The 17,552-nt window shown below is 36.1% G+C and overlaps 1 protein-coding gene across 1 annotated transcript; it reads right to left on the bottom strand.

Moving 5' to 3' along the window:
* Positions 1–16,535: 16,535 nt before the first annotated feature.
* Positions 16,536–16,883, bottom strand: LOC110881541. The gene has a single exon (XM_022129764.2). The coding sequence runs from the start codon at positions 16,881–16,883 to the stop codon at positions 16,536–16,538; it is 348 nt and encodes a 115-aa protein (XP_021985456.2).
* Positions 16,884–17,552: the final 669 nt, after the last annotated feature.

Below are 17,552 nucleotides of genomic sequence, written 5' to 3' on the forward strand. Positions count from 1 at the left end.
CCTCAGTTGATTAGACAATAAAATTGATAATCATCTGTTATAGCTGAAAAGATCCTCTAAAGGGGACACACTGCTAAGTCGAAGCTGATATCTCTCTGCTGAACGGAAGTTCTGACCTGAGATCCCTCAGTTCTCGCATCTTTCCCCTAATTTATGTACAGACATCATTGTAGTGTTCATACCTGTAAGACTGAATATTGGGATTCTGGATACGGGAGTATATTCAAGAGGTGGGACACATGAATTGAACTAAGTTCATAAAATACCTAAATAGTATCCTGAATAGATTGAAAATTGTATGAAAATTTAAGAGGACAATTATATCGTCAATCTACGTGAATCGTTTAGAACTTAAAACGATTAAAAGCTTAACGGTGCTTGTGTTATGTCTCAAAAACTGATATGATCCTCTTGCACAAACTCACAAAAATATGTTTGTTTTGCATTTAAATTTCTGTCTTTGCATTTATGTTTCATATTTTCAAAAATCCAAAAAGATTTTCGACAACTGATGGTGAAGAGCTGATTTTCAAAATCTCAAAGGCTAAACTTGATTAACATACAGGTTGGTTAAGACATTTGAAATGTTTAAAATGATTCGTTAATTTTTTTTAATTTGAATTAGAAATTGAAATGTTTCAAATTTGTGATTAGTGTTTAATTTGTAAAAATTCTCAAATGATTTGTTGATTCATTAAGTTGAATCACAACTTTATTTGTTTGTGATAGAGTGTTTGAGATATATGCAGATGATGCAGGTGATGAGCTGAACAGAGAGAAGTCAGGAGAAAATTTCTATGGTGGTAACAAATCCCAGATGTCTATCCTAGCAGGGTGATAGGGGAAGTCTGATGAAAGTTATAGCCAAAGAAAGAAAGATCCAGGCAGAATTTCTGAAGAAGACCAAGCTATATCCGAGAATGTCATGTTGAAGACTCTCACTGAAGATTCCGTCAACATTCAATCTGTTGATACGCAAAGTCAGGCGTCGATCCCAAAAGCACGGAAGCTTGACGAAAGGGGGAGCCTGAAGATTCTGAAGAAAAAGAGCAACGGAAGCTGAAGACAGATCCACCGGGATTCTGTTCGAGCTAGATGAGTTAAAGACTCTCACTAAAGATTCCGTCAACATTCAAGGGGGAGTTTGTTAGTGCAGTTGTCCGTCGATTACATCTTTGTTCGAGTCTTAGAGAGAGAGAAAGACAAGCCGCTACAAGTCGCTACGAGATTGACTACGGCAATATCCAAGGGGGAGATTGTTGATGCATTTAATGTCTATCGCCTTCGTCAATTCGAGCCGTAGCGAGATAACGATGGAATCAAGCGCATAATGTCATATTTAGTTAGAAATGGCAAGGTGGCAAACTTGTAATTAATGTGAACTTTCACTAAAAAGCCTTGACCATATAAATAGGGAATTATGTCATGATTTTAGTTAGAGATTTTGATAGAAGTTTAGGAGAAGACTTGGAGAGAAGACTTTCTAGAGAGAGAAAGTAGAGAGAGAAAGTATTGTATTTGTGATTCTTGTACCGTACACGTCAAGTTTAGCAATGGAATCACATTAGTAGTACGTTATCGTGTGTTCGGTCACGTTCGTTCACGGATTCCGCACGTGAAACGTTCGTTACGCAATCGAACGGTCGCAAAACCGGTCCTACAAAACTTTTAGCATAAAAATTGACTTTGACTTTGGGCCAATCCAGTTGACAAGCAGAGGCAACCGGTTATCACATAAATCAAAACACATGTCAAGAGTGACAGAATATCACTGGTTGTGTTCATCATACAATACAAACAAAATGTTTTCATATTCACTTGCAAGAATAATGCACATTATAGAACACCAGGTGAAGAAAAATATTGAATATCATCAAAGACAAGAAAATACTAATACTCCAAAACAAAAATCTAATTGGCCAAGATATACTCTATTATTCTAAATCAACCTTCTTGGATGACATAGAAAGCACATTATAGAACACCACAATTTTAGGGGTGTCATCAAGAGCCCCACTTAAAAACATAGAAAGCCCTCCTTTTCGGTTTTTCTTCTTGGATGACGCAGGCGAAGAAGAATTCCTGCTTTTCGAGCATGAAATTTCTTTCTTTGCGTTATTCAGTGGCACCTCGACAACTAGATTGTTTATTTTTCCCTTGTCATCTATCTCCTTTTCCTGTAAATTATGGTTTTCGATTTGAAGATCCGGTTTTCTCTAAATTGCCTTTTGGTCTACTTGTACATTTTCAGAAGGTGAGAAACCCTTAACTATATTTAACTTGGTCTCAGATTCATAACGACGGTGGTTCTGCGCGGCGGTGATGGTGGAAGGTGGAGGAGGGTGATGGTGGGTGGAGGTTGAAGATGAAGTGTGGTGGTGGGGTTTTATAAATAAAAATGAAGAAGATGCCGGGATAGTCCCTATGGTTTGGCCTTTTAAGAAAAGGGTATTTTTGTCATTTCACACCATCTTAACAGAGAAAACAAACTGAAGTTAGACCCAGTGACTATCCGAGAACAAAAAATAAAAAGTTGGGGACTATTCAGGTAATTTTAGAAAGTTGGGGACTATAGGTAAAAAAAGACGAAACCACAGGGACTATCCGGGCATTTTTCTCTTAATATGATTTTGGGTGTTAATAAAGTGTTAGATACCGATTGAATCTTTCAAATCAAAGTAAATCAGTTGGTTCAAGCTCCAAATGGTTTGGTTTACAACTCAGTTTTGACGGTTGAAAGGTTTTACGATATGGTTCAATTTGAAACCTGAAACATATCGTGTACCAATCAGTCCACTACCCTTTTATTGGGTGTAAGTTTTTTTTATTGTGGAACTTATAGTTGTGTATTTGTATTATAATCATGTAAATATATACATTTTTTAATACAAAGTAATGTATCTAAAAGTAAATTAATAAAAAAAATGGTTCAAACAGTCAATATTTGAACCATTAAGCTGCCAAGTCAGTAAAAAACCGACCAATTTAGTTGTCAAACCTATAAACCCATCAACATAGTTTGTAGTTTCATCTAAAAGTTTTATTAAAACTAGACCTCATTATGAGCATCCTTGAAAAGGTTAAACTTAAGAAAAAAATTAGAGGGAGTAATAAAGTTTTGGATGATAATAATAATAATAATGCTACCAATCTACAACATCTTACAAGTATTATTTAGAAGTTATGATAAAATTTGTGTCTAGTCAACTAACCTATGATTTATTAACACCTAGTATTTTATCTGTCGTGCGTTACGGTGGTATTGAAACATACATTAACTCGAATTTATATCGTCAAATGAAAACGTTTTATATTTGACCCAACTTATTTTCAAATAAAATTTACGTCAAAACATAAAATGTAACATTTGTGCTTGTAATCGTTATGAACAGTTCAATTATTAATAAAACAATGTTATTTGATCCCAATGTTTGTTTCGTTGTGTTTTACATTTTTCATGTTTTGACTTTTGTTCAATCTCAAACTCTACATCGCTTTCTAGAGCATTATACGCAAACTGGTGCGTAAACGTACTCAGTTTAATGCGACAAATACTCCAGAACATCAACATATACTCAACATACCTTAAATAACCTTTACATAACTTAGAAATAAGTTTTGAAGGCTTTGGTATAGCAAAAACAAGTTAATTCGCTTACAGGGACTAAACTTGACAAACTGCGAAAGTATGCCAATTTGAACTGTAACGAACATTCCGGAACATGTCCATAAGTTAAACATACCATAAATATCCTTTACATAGCTTAGAAATAGGCTTTGAGGGGTTTGGTATGCTAAAACAAACTTTTGGATCATTCAGGGGCTAAAAGTGTCAAAAAGTGCACAAGTTTGCACTTCCGCGCATAACTTACGTTCTGAATACATCCGGACATTCAAAAATTTATGTAAGCATCCTAATATTATGCCTTAGTGTTTGGCATAAGAAAAATCCATTCGTCGCGTCATTTGGATCATCTTTCGCGCTTATGCGCATTCCGTCGTAATTAACCGAACATCGCGATCGTACGGCCAAACGAACCAACATCCGGAACATTTTTGAGCATGTTTCATGTCCACAATGTTTAGGCATCATTTTAGGGCCTTAAAGTTGGCTTTACGGGCCTTAGAAGTGTCGGAAATGGCTTAAATACGCAACAGGGACCAAAACTGCCATTTTTGAAAGTATGTGCAGATCAGAAGCTTCAGGCGGCCCGCGTGAGTTTTGCCTAAATGTTGAGGCGGGCCGCGTGATACTGTCAGACCAGATTCAATGTTTCTAATCAATGCAGTTGGCCTTTCGTTCGATCAAGGGGCAATGCCCTTTCACCCAATCAAAGGCCAAAGGCCATTTTCAGTAACCACCACATTTTTGACAAGTGTACGCACCCGATCGTGGCATGATATTCGATAAACGATCCTAACGGTTCCACTTTTCCTATAAATACCCCCCCCTTTGTTCCAAAACCCACACAATCTGATCTAAAGGCTCTAAGTTGGAACCATTGTTTCATACCTGAGCCATTTTGGTCTAGATTAGCATTCGAGGACCCTCCGTAAGTCTTCTTTCGTTCTTTTATTCGCTTTTCGAGTTCGAAAGTCAACGTTTTGTTGACTTTCTGCATTGACCAGCTTATGGTCGATGCGAAGTTCATGGAACTTCATAACGTGAGCGTGATCACGATGGTTATAGTCCGTAGTGACTATACCTACTGATCACCACGTTATCTAGGCTCAGTGACGAGTCGTAGTTTCGGCCAAAATGCGCATTCTCGCGTATTTTGTAACCAAACTACTCGTGAGCATCAAAGCCGTTTGTTTTGATGCCAAAGCTGTTTTCTAAACTTAGTTAAGCATGTTCTAACATGCTTAGCTCGTCACTTTTAGTATAGTGCTTATATAGGGTCGTAAGGTAAGCGATCTAAACCATCGCTTATACTTTCGAACCCGACCCATTTGGTCGATCATTATGATCCGACCAAACACATTAGGTGACCATAGCTATAACATTCTGAGGTTATACCTTGTAGCCACGATGTTAGGCGTTCCAGACGCGTTCTATGCGAACGACGCGTTAGGGTAGCATAAGCTACCTAAACAGGTCGTGATGGACCGTAAGCACTTAGGTTAAGTTTCATTTTAGTATGTAGGCTTTTTTAAACCATATTACACGAGTCTCCATACTCGTTTGGTTTACGAACCCGCGTACTATCCGATCCTTCCGATTTGGTCCGGTATATTAACATAGCTACCTATTAGGTGCCGTTTGATATCCCGTGATCTTTAGCATTATCTGGTTATTATACAAGAACTCCAAAGCAATCTCAGGTGAGTACATTGAACCCCTCTTTTACTGTTTTCCAAACTGTTTTGGGGTGAAACACATGTGCCTATCTGTTACTTTCATGTTTTCCATGTTTTCACATTGTATATCTGCTATGCTCATTAGTACATTATAGTACATGATTTCATTACATTTTATGCTATGTATGCCCATTGTGTGCGTACTTAGTACATTGATTTACATTACATTTCTGTTGCATATGTTTACTCAGCATATGGACACATTGATTTACATGAACATTTCTGCTGCATATGTTCACTCAGCATATGGGCACATTGATTTACATGAACATTTCTGCTGCATATGTTTACTCAGCATATGGGCACATTGATTTACATGAACATTTCTGCTGCATATGTTTACTTAGCATATGGGCACATTGATTTACATGAACATTTCTACTTCGTATGTTTACTTAGCATACTTAGTACAATTGTTTACATCACATGCCTTCATTTTGTTATGACATTTGGTTTGTTTAACATGGGACAATACATTCATTAACATTAGCTACGCCGTTCGTTAGTAGGTAGTGGTACCATAGGAATTGACAACTCCCGTTTCTGAAATCCTGGGTTTGATAGGATTGGAAGGAATGACCGAATTCGATATACATAACTTAGATAAACCTTTAATTTGTTTAAGGGTTTATCGCCGCAGTCTCAAGGCTTGGATGTATGCATAGTTTACAATACCGCATAAATGTTAATATCAATAGAGCATGCATTTTTCCACAGAACATAATGTTGATTTAAACCACGTGTTACTTCAACGACTTGTTTTGTGCAGTTTACATATGGTTTAAGTTGATACATTTCGCTTACCATACATGATACATTTTGGGATACACATTACATGATTTACATTGAACATAAACACGTTGACATTGACATACACATTGGTGGTTTACATTTGAACATAAACATTTGACATGGTTTACACAATAACACTTGACATTTGGTTTATACATGAACAATTTACATGGTGGATTGGTTTGGGTAAATGGTTGGAGTAACGTGCCGTATGTAATATGATACAAACATGGTGGATACGCCGCTGGTACTTCCTATATATAAATGTTTGTATAATATTACATATCTTAGCGTTATCTAAATCATTTCAGTTTAGACATATAACATTTTATACGAATAACACACTTTTCATAAAACATTGTCTTACAAAACAACTTATTATATTCAACTCATTTTAATTGGTTACTCGTTTAACCTTGCACTTATCTATACATATCATTTGATGTTATCGTTTTTCAAATGGTTTACAAAGCAAGACAAATTACAAGGTTCATGACTGACTGTTATTAAACATTCTTTAAACTCAAGTCATGAATCCCATTTTCACAAAACCTATGTATCTCACAGGCATTTTTATGCTGACGTACCTACTTTCACATGTGTTTTCAGGAGCTGTTCCATAGGATGTTGATCACGATACTAGGGCGGACCTGTGCCTTAGAGACTAAAACTGAAAATACACTTAGTTAACTATGTTATAAACTCTTTGTTTTCCTGTTTAAGACAATGTACTACCCTTGTTTAATAAATAAAATGTAACTTTAATTTCCATGGTTGTATAACAATTAATTCTGTCCACAACACTCCCCAACGTTTTCCGCCGCGGTTGCATGTTATTCGCGGTCGGGGTGTGACATAAAACAACTAAAAACATATATATTTTAGTTGTTTTGTTTTTGTTTAACTTTGCTAAACTTATTAATGGTACCCTAATTTATAATTTTTTATTTAACATCCAATAACAAAAAGTATGCAACTTCATTTAACTAGTGTTACTAAATACGCGCGTTGCGCGGTGGGTGGTTATCAGTTCGTTTAACTACGGTACTGACACTTGTTATAGCAACCAATAGAGAAAAAAAATTCATGAAATGACCAAAAACATACCAACAGGGCGGGAATTTAATCAGTATCGATTTGTTTTGTTACGCCACTTACACTCGTTACAGCAACCCATAGAGTGTTACTAAATCCGCGTGTTGCGCGGTGGGTGGGTATTAGTTCGTTTAACTACGGTACTGACACTTGTTCTAGCAACCAATAGAGAAAAAAATTCATGATATGACCAAAAACATACCAACACGGCGGGAATTTAATCGGTATCGATTTGTTTTGTTACGCCACCTACACTCGTTACAGCAACTCATAGAGGAAAAAATCTTGATATGATCAAAAAATACTGGCACGTGAATTACATCGATGAAAAACAAACGCAAATTACATAAGAATTATAAAAAAAACCACATAACACATACAAAAAAACGCTAAATAACACGTATAAAAAACCTTTAAATCAAATATCTAGTTACCGTTCATTGCCTTTGCTTATTAATAGTATACAATACAATACAATTAATAGTTTACTTGATAAAAAAATAAAGAAATGAGAATGTTAGGATCTATTGGGACGGTGAGAAAATGGAGAAGAAATAAAGAGAGTGCACTGCATGTCTGCATAGAGGTCTCCAAGATCAGAATTCAGAAACTACTTTGCTTTACCCATTTTTAATTTAACAACAATTTAAATTGTACCAATAATATCATGATACTTGGATTAATGGGAGCTTAGCAATGCAATTAAGAATATATATATATATAGGGATGGGGTAAATAAGAACCACCTTTAGATGCGAGAACCGTAGAAAGTATTATTCACCTTGAATCTTTCATGTATGAGTGTTTGAGATTTAATTGTTTAAATTTGATTTGTCTTGTAGTAATTTTATTGATTAAAAAATAATAAATAGTAAAATAAGAGTACTTTGGAAAAGTTAACTTGTACTATTCATGTCAAATTGTCAAACTAACAATCAAACATTATAAACTACATCATTCTTTATGTCAACATTAATTACGTTTATCTATTTAAAAAAAGGAATTAATTATAACACATGATTTTTTTTTATATGATAAAAATTACACTACATGTATATAAAGAAAATGTCTTCAATCTCTAATCTTGATCTTCATTTTTTGTTCGTTATCCATGTCATTTGAACGTAAAAGCCCCAACACCTATGAAAATCAAAGTAAAAAACAGAGCGTTTACATTCCACAAACGTTTAGAGGAGCTCGGGCTGGCGATCAGTGGCTTAAGGCTGGAGCGATGAACACTCAAAAAATACTCAGTTACTGACCGACTAGCGATTAGTCGCCGACTAGTCGTCATTTTACAACATTGTTGTTATGTGAGTAAACAATTACACAAAAAAAAAAGATGAAAACAAATATGGATCACCAACTTAATCTTTTTTTTTTAATATTAATAAGGTATCAAGTAACATAGTTCTCTTCTCATATTAGTTGTCTTTGATGTCGTATAATCACATATATTATTGTACATTTGGGTGTAAATAATAACATATGTAAAAACAGGGTAGGAATTCTGTACATTAATCCAGTAGTGTGAGAAGTGTATTATAACACTATATATAACTGTCACACCCCCAAATTCCACAAGCGGGATATCACCGCAGGGAGCGTGACATGACCAGGATCAAGCCACCAATCATATTAAACAATGTATTAAAGTAAATAAAACCAACCAACAATATAATTGGTGTCCAAAACAAATTAACCAAGTTCAAGTTATCAGCGAAAGCATAAAGTTTAAAAACCCAAACATAAGTTTAATAGTTCAAATGTTTAACATGGAACACAATAGTCCATGTCCCACAACGACCTCTCCTTCTCGTGCAAGCTCCATCTAAGCACCTAACGACCTACAAGGCATGTAGCAACGAATCAACAACAAAGATGAGCGAGTTCGCAGTTGGTTACTAGTTTCAACGTTGTATCAAAAACCATAGTTGTTTCGAAAACCATAAGTTAATCCGTTCTTTGTTTCCCAAACCATACCAGTGGGGGCTACCCCATGTTAACCACTAGACCCGTTACCATATCGACAACTGACTGGAGTCATGTTTATGTGCCCTGCATCAATGTCTATCATCATTGACTAAGTGCCCAGATCCATTAGTCCACTCCCGTCCTCTGCGGCACGATGTGAGGCTTGTCAAACCTAATAGCGCTATTTAACTAATGACCCGCTCGCCATTGGTCCGGCGATTAAGTCGATATAAAAATGAGGGACTTCATGATAGAGTTTTGTCTAGTATGTTATATGTTGTCATCCTTCCTACGGAGGATGGAGGTACGTATTCTACCCAAGGAGAATATGCAGGTTTAATGTTGTCATCCTTCCCATGGAGGATGGAGGTATATATCCTACCCCAAGGAGAATATGCAGGTTTCATTTTAGTTCCTTAACCCATTCCCAAACCACCGGGAATCTCATGCCTTGTAGAAAGTGTGAACTCACCTTAGATTAGCTTGGCAAATAAGCGAAAGGTCAATCGAGCTGGTTGAGGTTAACCACGTCCTAACATGGTTACCATACAAGTCAGGTCTAGGTTCAAGTAGTGCACATAAGTTTACACATAAGCTAACAGATTCCGAACACGTAATGATCATGGCAAACATGTAGAACACATTAACAGTCAAGTACACACAAAATGTCCAACTTGTGCGACACAGATGATTAGGCCGTTGAGCTTGTGCAAGCCCAATCATCTTGTGCGATTCAATTATTGGAGCCCAATAAACATTCAGCCCAACCTATTGTGCGATCAGCACAACTTGTGCGATCCACAATGGGTTGTGCGATCAACAATCCCAGCCCATAACATCCTTGGCCCAACAGCAAAAGAAGTCCAACACTTATACGGCCCCAAACAATTAAAGAGATAATCACTTGTGCGGTCCAACTACACTTGTGCGATCCGGATCAGCTTGTGCGATTGAATTTTTGGGCTGTTTGGCCCAACAGCATAACATAACCTATTATGTTGGGCAGCCCAACATCTTGTGCCATCGGCACAACCTTGTGCGATCCACAAGATGTGTGCGACTGTGCTTTAGGAGGTTATACATGGTGCTTTAACTGTTGTACCCTAATATACTTAGCTTGTGCGACCGGCTTGTGCGACTAGCCTTGTGCGACCGGTTATATCTTTCCTAAATTCATGCAATCAATTTACTAATTCCAATCAATTTGCAAGATTCAACTAACAGTTTCCAACCATACAATATTCGATCAAACTAGGGTTTTAAGATCCAATCCTTATGAACCCTCATCATATTCAAAACCTAAACAACAACCACAACATTAAACACATTAACACGGCTCATGTTATTGATTTCTAGTATTAATCCTAACAAGTTCAACACAACCGATCATCCAACTATGAACATATCACATCCGATTCTAAATCATCTTTAACATCATACAATTATCAACCCTACAATGATTCAATCATATTACACATATGAGTCGATTACATGAACACCAAACCTCAATAACTTACATCATAATCAGTCACAAAATATCTCTAAGTCATTATGTAGAAACATATAAACCACAATATCATCTACCATACAATCGATAGTTAAAACACTAACCGGTTTGAGAGAAGAACAAGATCGATCCAAACAAGAAAGCTTCGAGAGGAATAGAGATGTGGTCGTCGGCTTCGAGAGGAGAGAAAGAGAGAGTAGGGTTTGTGTGTTGTGTGATTTGAAAATAATGAGGAGTATACACCCTCTTCATGGGTTATGTGTATAAAGGGAGTGGGCCGAACCCATCATGGGCTGCCCTTGGTTCGTATATAAAGAGTGTGGCCCCGAATGGCTTGTGCGAATGGACATAGATGGTATACATACATTACACATAATCACATAACATAATAAACATTCCATTAGAAACCACGTATCACGTAATCACATATTGTTCAAACAAGTTACATCAATGTACAACGAAAGGTTTGAAATACGAGTTGTCACGATAACACTATATAACACCATATAAACACCGTATAACACTTTGTAACACCATATAACACTATATGACACTATTTAACAATATATAACACTATACATCTATCATAGACATGCTATCGGACAAACTATAGTGTTATATTTGTTATATAGTGTTGGTATTATATGGTGTTACATATTGTTATACGGTATTTATATGGTGTTATATATTATAATACACTTCTCACACTTCTGGATTAATGTACAGGGTCCTCTATACAAACATTATTGTTTATGTGAATTACATATTTTGTCAGTATGCTTGTAAAAACTTACTAATTTGATCCATCAACTTCAATAATTATAGCTAAGGTCCTTGTTGATATAGTTAATTTCATCATAAATGTATCATTAGACGTCACCCTTTGATCGTTCTGATACAGTGTATTTCATCATAGATCACATATGCAGTTATTTGTATTGTATTTTGATTTGTAAAAGGACTAAAGAGAGTATAAAGAAAGAAAGAAAAATAATCTCTTTTAAAAAAATGAGTTTTGTTCTACCTATGAAGCCTCAAGACCGAGAGGCTGTTTGTTTAGCTTTTAGTGAGGTTTTCAATGGTTCATCACTCTTATTGGTTCAGTACTTAATGGTTTAGACTGTCTGTTTCTCGAGCAGATGTCTGAATTATTAAGACACTTGTCTCTGAATGGTTAAGCATTATACTGAGTTTGAATGGTTAAGATATTTAATCTGAATTGATTAGACATTTGTATGAACGGTTAAGCATTATACTGCCTCTTAATGGTTTAGGCCTCTTACTGGTTCAGCATTTAATGGTTCAGACATCTTACTCATCTTACTGGTTCAGCACTTAACCATTCAGAAGTTGCCAAACAGCCCCTGAGTTTTACTAGGGATGAGTATTTTCCTATTTGGTGTTGGGTATTGGTATCGATGCCTTACCAATAGATTCTGTACGGTATTTGATACTATATTTTTCTAGCAACTCGGTATCGTTATAGACTTATAGGTACGAGATCGATACCATATAAAGATGAACATTTTGTAACGAGTGCCGTATGGTATCATACCGGTGGATCCAATACGCTATTTGAAACATACTTTTACAGAATCTCGGTACCGTTATTTTTTGTACTAGTAGAGTACCAATCTTATCTCTATTTTCAACACCCATTTAACCATTTTTTTTCCAATCCATATTCAAGTTATTTTTTTCATTTAAATATAAGATTAATAGTTTGGTTCTAGGTTTGATTTCGGTTTAACTATGTTTTGGACTTTGTATTTAGGTTTAAACATTGTCTAGATACGATTTAGTTTAGACGTGCTCCTAGTGGTAGTGGTGGTGGTGTGTAGTTTGGTGTTTGTTTCCGTGTGTAACTTGTTCTTCATATTGGTAGACATGCTCTTTCTGTGTTTAGCTTATGGTTTCAATATTTTTGGCAACTAATTTTGAGGGAAAAAATAAGAATTGATAGTTTAGGTGGAGATACAATAGGAAGTTTATTTGGCTAGGAAGGCTAGGAAGTGATCTTGACCATCCATTTAGTTAATCAATGGTTAACATTAAATGAATGAAATTGAAGCAAAAAAAAAAAAGGCGCGTGGGTTTGTTAGGGGCATTCTAGTCAATCCAGCACAATAGTTTCTCTCTCCTCCAATTCCTCCCCATTTTTTAAACGTTAATAACTTTTTTCATACGACATTATTTTTTTTTATAAAAATTGCACCAAAAAAACGAGCGTTTTTTATCTTTAAAACGAGTATACTATTGTTATATTTAAAAAAAATTTAAAAACCCAGTTGTGTAAAACGCAATAGAAAAACCCCCAGTTACGTAAAACGCAATAAAAAAAACCTAAAAAATGACATTTTTCTAAAACGCAATGCACAAAAAACACAAAGAAATGTCTTTTACCTAAAACGCAATGCACCCAAAACACTTAAAAATGTCTTATTTCTAAAACGCAATGGCCAGAAAACACTTAAAAATGTCTTATTTCTAAAACGCAATGGCCAGAAAACACTTAAAAATGTCTTATTTCTAAAACGCAATGCCTAGAAAACACATAAATATGTCTTATTTCTAAAACGCAATGGCCTAAAAATACAAAAGAAATTGTTCTCTCTAAAACGCAATGAACTGAATACACATAAAAATGTGTTTACATAAAACGCAATGAGTAAAAACACTTAAACAATGTTTTATTTCTAAAACGCAATGACCAGAAACTGTTGTTCACAGAACCAGAAACTATCTAAAATACAATGACCAAAAACTGTTGTTAACAGAACCAGAAACTGTCTAAAACGCAATGACCAGAAACTGTTGTTCACAGAACTAGAAACTGTTGTTCACAGAACCAAAATCTAACTAAAACGCATTGACCAGAACCTGTTGTTTACAGAACCAGAAACACTGTCTACGAATGCAGTTTTCCAGAGGCAATTTACAGAAAACTAATTTTTCTGATGCATTTTTATTACAGCAATTTAATCGGAAAAAAAATTTCCTAGCCAGGGGCTCTGCCCCTTGGACCCCGCTACCAGGGGCGCTGCCCCCGGACCCAAATCGTAAAAATGAAATTAAAGAATTTCTTACATGGATCGAAGTGATTTCTTCAACAATTTATGAAGTTTCAATGATAGAAACACTTATCAGCGCTCGAATCGAATGAATCGAGTGATTATCTTCAAAATCACCGGAAAAAACGAGATTTTTTATGAAATTAAACTGGGTTTTCTTCAAAAAAAAGCTGAAGAACACGTTGATCGGGTGTTTTAATCATTGATTTGTGATGAAAATCGCACTATAATGTAGTGATTATTGAGATAGAAAGTGAAGAAATGGTTGAAGGTGGTGGGTTTTGAAAATGGTGGGTTTTGAAAAGGAAGAAGAAAGGGTTGGATTGACTAAAATACCCTTTTTCTTTATTTTAAATGTTGCCATATGTCCTAATCCTATTGCTTCCTACATTTCCTAGCCAAAATAAACTTCCTGTTTGATCTTTTCCCTTGATAGTTTACTAAAAAGAGGTCCCTAAGAGATATGATAGATATGATGATGATAATGTATATCGTCTATTTTAAATAGAAAAATTGTTCAAATCCATTAAGATATAAATATAAGACTTGTCGCTAAAAAAATAGTTTATAGAAAACGAGTTATAACAATAAAGATAGTTTCTTTTTTTTTTTAAATCAAACTACTACTTTATTTGAACACTCAATTATTTTTTTTAAACTTTTCTTTTTGAACTGCGATTTTTTTGTAAAACTGATCTTCTATAAAAGTTTTATTAAATAAATTAATTTTTAAACTATATGAAAAACATATATACATTATAGGTAGGAGTTGTCTACAAAGTCCATTTTTTCTACAAAGTGTGATATAATGAAGAGTAAGCTGCAAATTTACCCCTGGGGTTTAGGGCAATTGGCATGTCTACCCCCCCCCCCCCCCAAGGAAATAAATGCAATTTTACCCCCCCCCACTGTTTGGGGTTATGTCGCAACTTTACCCGCCGAACCATTTCAACGTTATTATTACCGTTAGTCTGTATGGAAATGTCCAAAGTACCCTTCATCTTCCCCATTAAAAGCTTGAACCCTCAATTGACTGCCCTAAACGTTGTTCTTCTTCAATCAACCCCCAATTCAAGCTTGAATCCCTCAATTCACTGCCCTCAATTCACTACCCTCAATTCACTGCCCTCAAACTACTTGGTCCTGAACATGTCTTCATCTTCTTCCTCTGTGCTTCGATTCAAGGGCAAAACTCAAGATTCAGACATCATCTGTCCTTGTGGTGGGAAAACAGTGGTGAAACAATCAGAATCCAAAGCTAATCCTGGTCGATGGTATCTTCGATGTGTAACACTATCCTGTTTTATGCTTATTGAAACTCAAGTTTGTTTGAAACTCTTGCTTATGATGTCCGATAATAGGTTGGAGGATGTGGATTCTTCAGATGGGCTGATGTTGGTGAAGAACAGGGATGTCCGATTTGTCAAGAGTTAATGCCTGCTTTAATTCAAAGCATTAAAGATAAGGATGAGTTGGCTAAGTGCAAAGACCAGTTGGCTCGGTACAAGAATGGCGATGTGTTCGAACTGAAGATGTACTTAGGGATTACTTGGGTCTTGATTGTTCTACTTTTTTTGCTTAAGTAGTTAAATGTGGAGAAATTAGATTAGTTTGTGTATTTTGACTCTAACTGTATTTGAGTTATGAGTTTTCAAGTTTATGCAATGGTCCTTTTCAAGTTCTTATATGTTTGTTTTGGTAGCCTGCTTATAATTCTGTAGGTATTGCTGACAAAGAGAATGATATAGTTGAGAATGAGAAAGATATTGCTAAGGATGAAGACATCGTTGCAGCCGAAGAACCAGACAGTTATGTATACTTTGAGGATCAAGACTCTGAGATACTCAGACCTTACATGGAGCAAGAAACTGATTATAAAAAGATATTCAGAGATCCGACAAAGGATTATGACCCTGAAGTGCTGGAACATACATGGGATTACACATATTGGGATGAAGAAGATGATTGGTACTTTGACCCATATGAAGGGGAGCATGGTTCTGATTTGGATTGGTCTTGTTTGGATGATTGTCACTGGAAATAGGCTAGATCTGTTTGGTTGTATGTTTGTATTTTGGACCTCTTATTTGTACTAAATGTTGCAATGTAATCGAATCACTTTCCGCCAAAATTCTGTTTGAACACATTATTTGTACTAAAGCAGCCATATACAAACCAAACATAAAGATTGTAAACCAAACATTGTAAACCAAAATAAAGCAGCCATATGTAAACCAAACAGTTGTAAACCAAACATTGTAAACCAAAATACAAGCCATATACAAATCAAACATAAAGCAGCCATGACAACATAACCATCCGTCACTCATAAAGATTCCAAACCAAACATTGTCTTGAACAAACTTGACAAACCAAACATTGTCTTGAACAAACAAACAAACAAACATACTCTAAAGTTACAAACCTAACATTGTCTTGAACAAACTTAACAAACAAACAAACATAGTCTAAAGATTGTAAACTGGTGCACCTTGAGTGGCAGTGTGTGATTCCTGTGAAGCAGTGGATTGTTCACCCCCTTGTCCTTTGCAGCCCCTGACATTGTGACCCATGATCCCACATTTACCACACTTGATGCTGGTTCCTTTTCTTGTCATTTTACCTCCTTTGTCGAACTCCTGCTCAAGCTCTTTTTCACCAAATGCCTTCCTTCATTTCTTCTTTGGCCTTCCAACTTGTGTATGATGCTTTGGTGGGATGAGTGTTTTTGGACACTATGAAGGAGTCCACATGTCCAGCCCGTTGATTGGCTCTATCACATTGTCATAAACTTTCTTCCATGTTGACAGCCAATACACATCAGAAACCCACTCTTCTGGTATGCCAACATCAATGCTATTCCTTGACATATCCCATATGGCTGCAACTGCATGTTTGCAAGGCATCCCTGTCAAATCCCACTTCCTGCATGCACAAGCTTTATGTTTAACATTCACAACACACTGTGATCTTGGACCTGTTACTTGATACTTGTCTGAATCAACCATTAAAACAGACATTTCAGCAGCCTGTTTCTTAATCTCATCGAAGACCTCAGTGGCATGAGGTGTCAGTGGCCCCATACACTTTGCTTGCAATTTCTTGACATTCACTATCCTCTTGGACATTTCAGCAGCCTGTTTCTAGATGTCTTCCTTCCGGCTGACCAAAGCAAATTCTTGTAAAGATCTCCACGCCACTTGGATTTCATGTTCTCATGGATGTGCCTCAAACAAAATCTGTGCTCACCATTAGGAAAAATAGCTAGCATAGCTGGAATCAGACCCTGTGATACAAAATGCAATTAATCGTAATATTTTGCAACCAAAGTTATTTGCAAGTTATTAATTAACACTTAAGAAGTCATTACCTTTTGTCTGTCACTGATGAAGGTGAAACAAGACTCAGCCGTACACCCTAGGTCATCTCTCAACAGTTGCAAAAACCATTTCTAGCTTTGGGTTGTTTCTGCCTCAACAAGGGCATAACAAACTGGATATATGTTGTTGTTCCCATCTATACCAACAGCACTCAAGATCTTTCCAGGAAATGCACCTTTCATGAAACAACCATCCACACCCAACAATGGTCTTCCAATCATTTTAAAACCTCTCATCATAGATGCAAAAGAAACATAAACCCTTCGAAACTGCCTTGTAGGACTACCTGAGTTCCCACATGGCTCCACATCAATTTTAATTGTACTACCTGGGTTGGCTTTTAGAAGTTCATCACAGTATGACCTTAGCAGA

This window comes from Helianthus annuus, chromosome 10 (assembly GCF_002127325.2).
Source record: "Helianthus annuus cultivar XRQ/B chromosome 10, HanXRQr2.0-SUNRISE, whole genome shotgun sequence".
In the NCBI taxonomy this organism is placed as follows: domain Eukaryota; kingdom Viridiplantae; phylum Streptophyta; class Magnoliopsida; order Asterales; family Asteraceae; genus Helianthus; species Helianthus annuus.

Excerpts from the sequence above, each read along its gene's own strand:
- LOC110881541 (XM_022129764.2), bottom strand. The coding sequence starts at position 16,883 with ATGGGGCCACTGACACCTCATGCCACTGAGGTCTTCGATGAGATTAAG.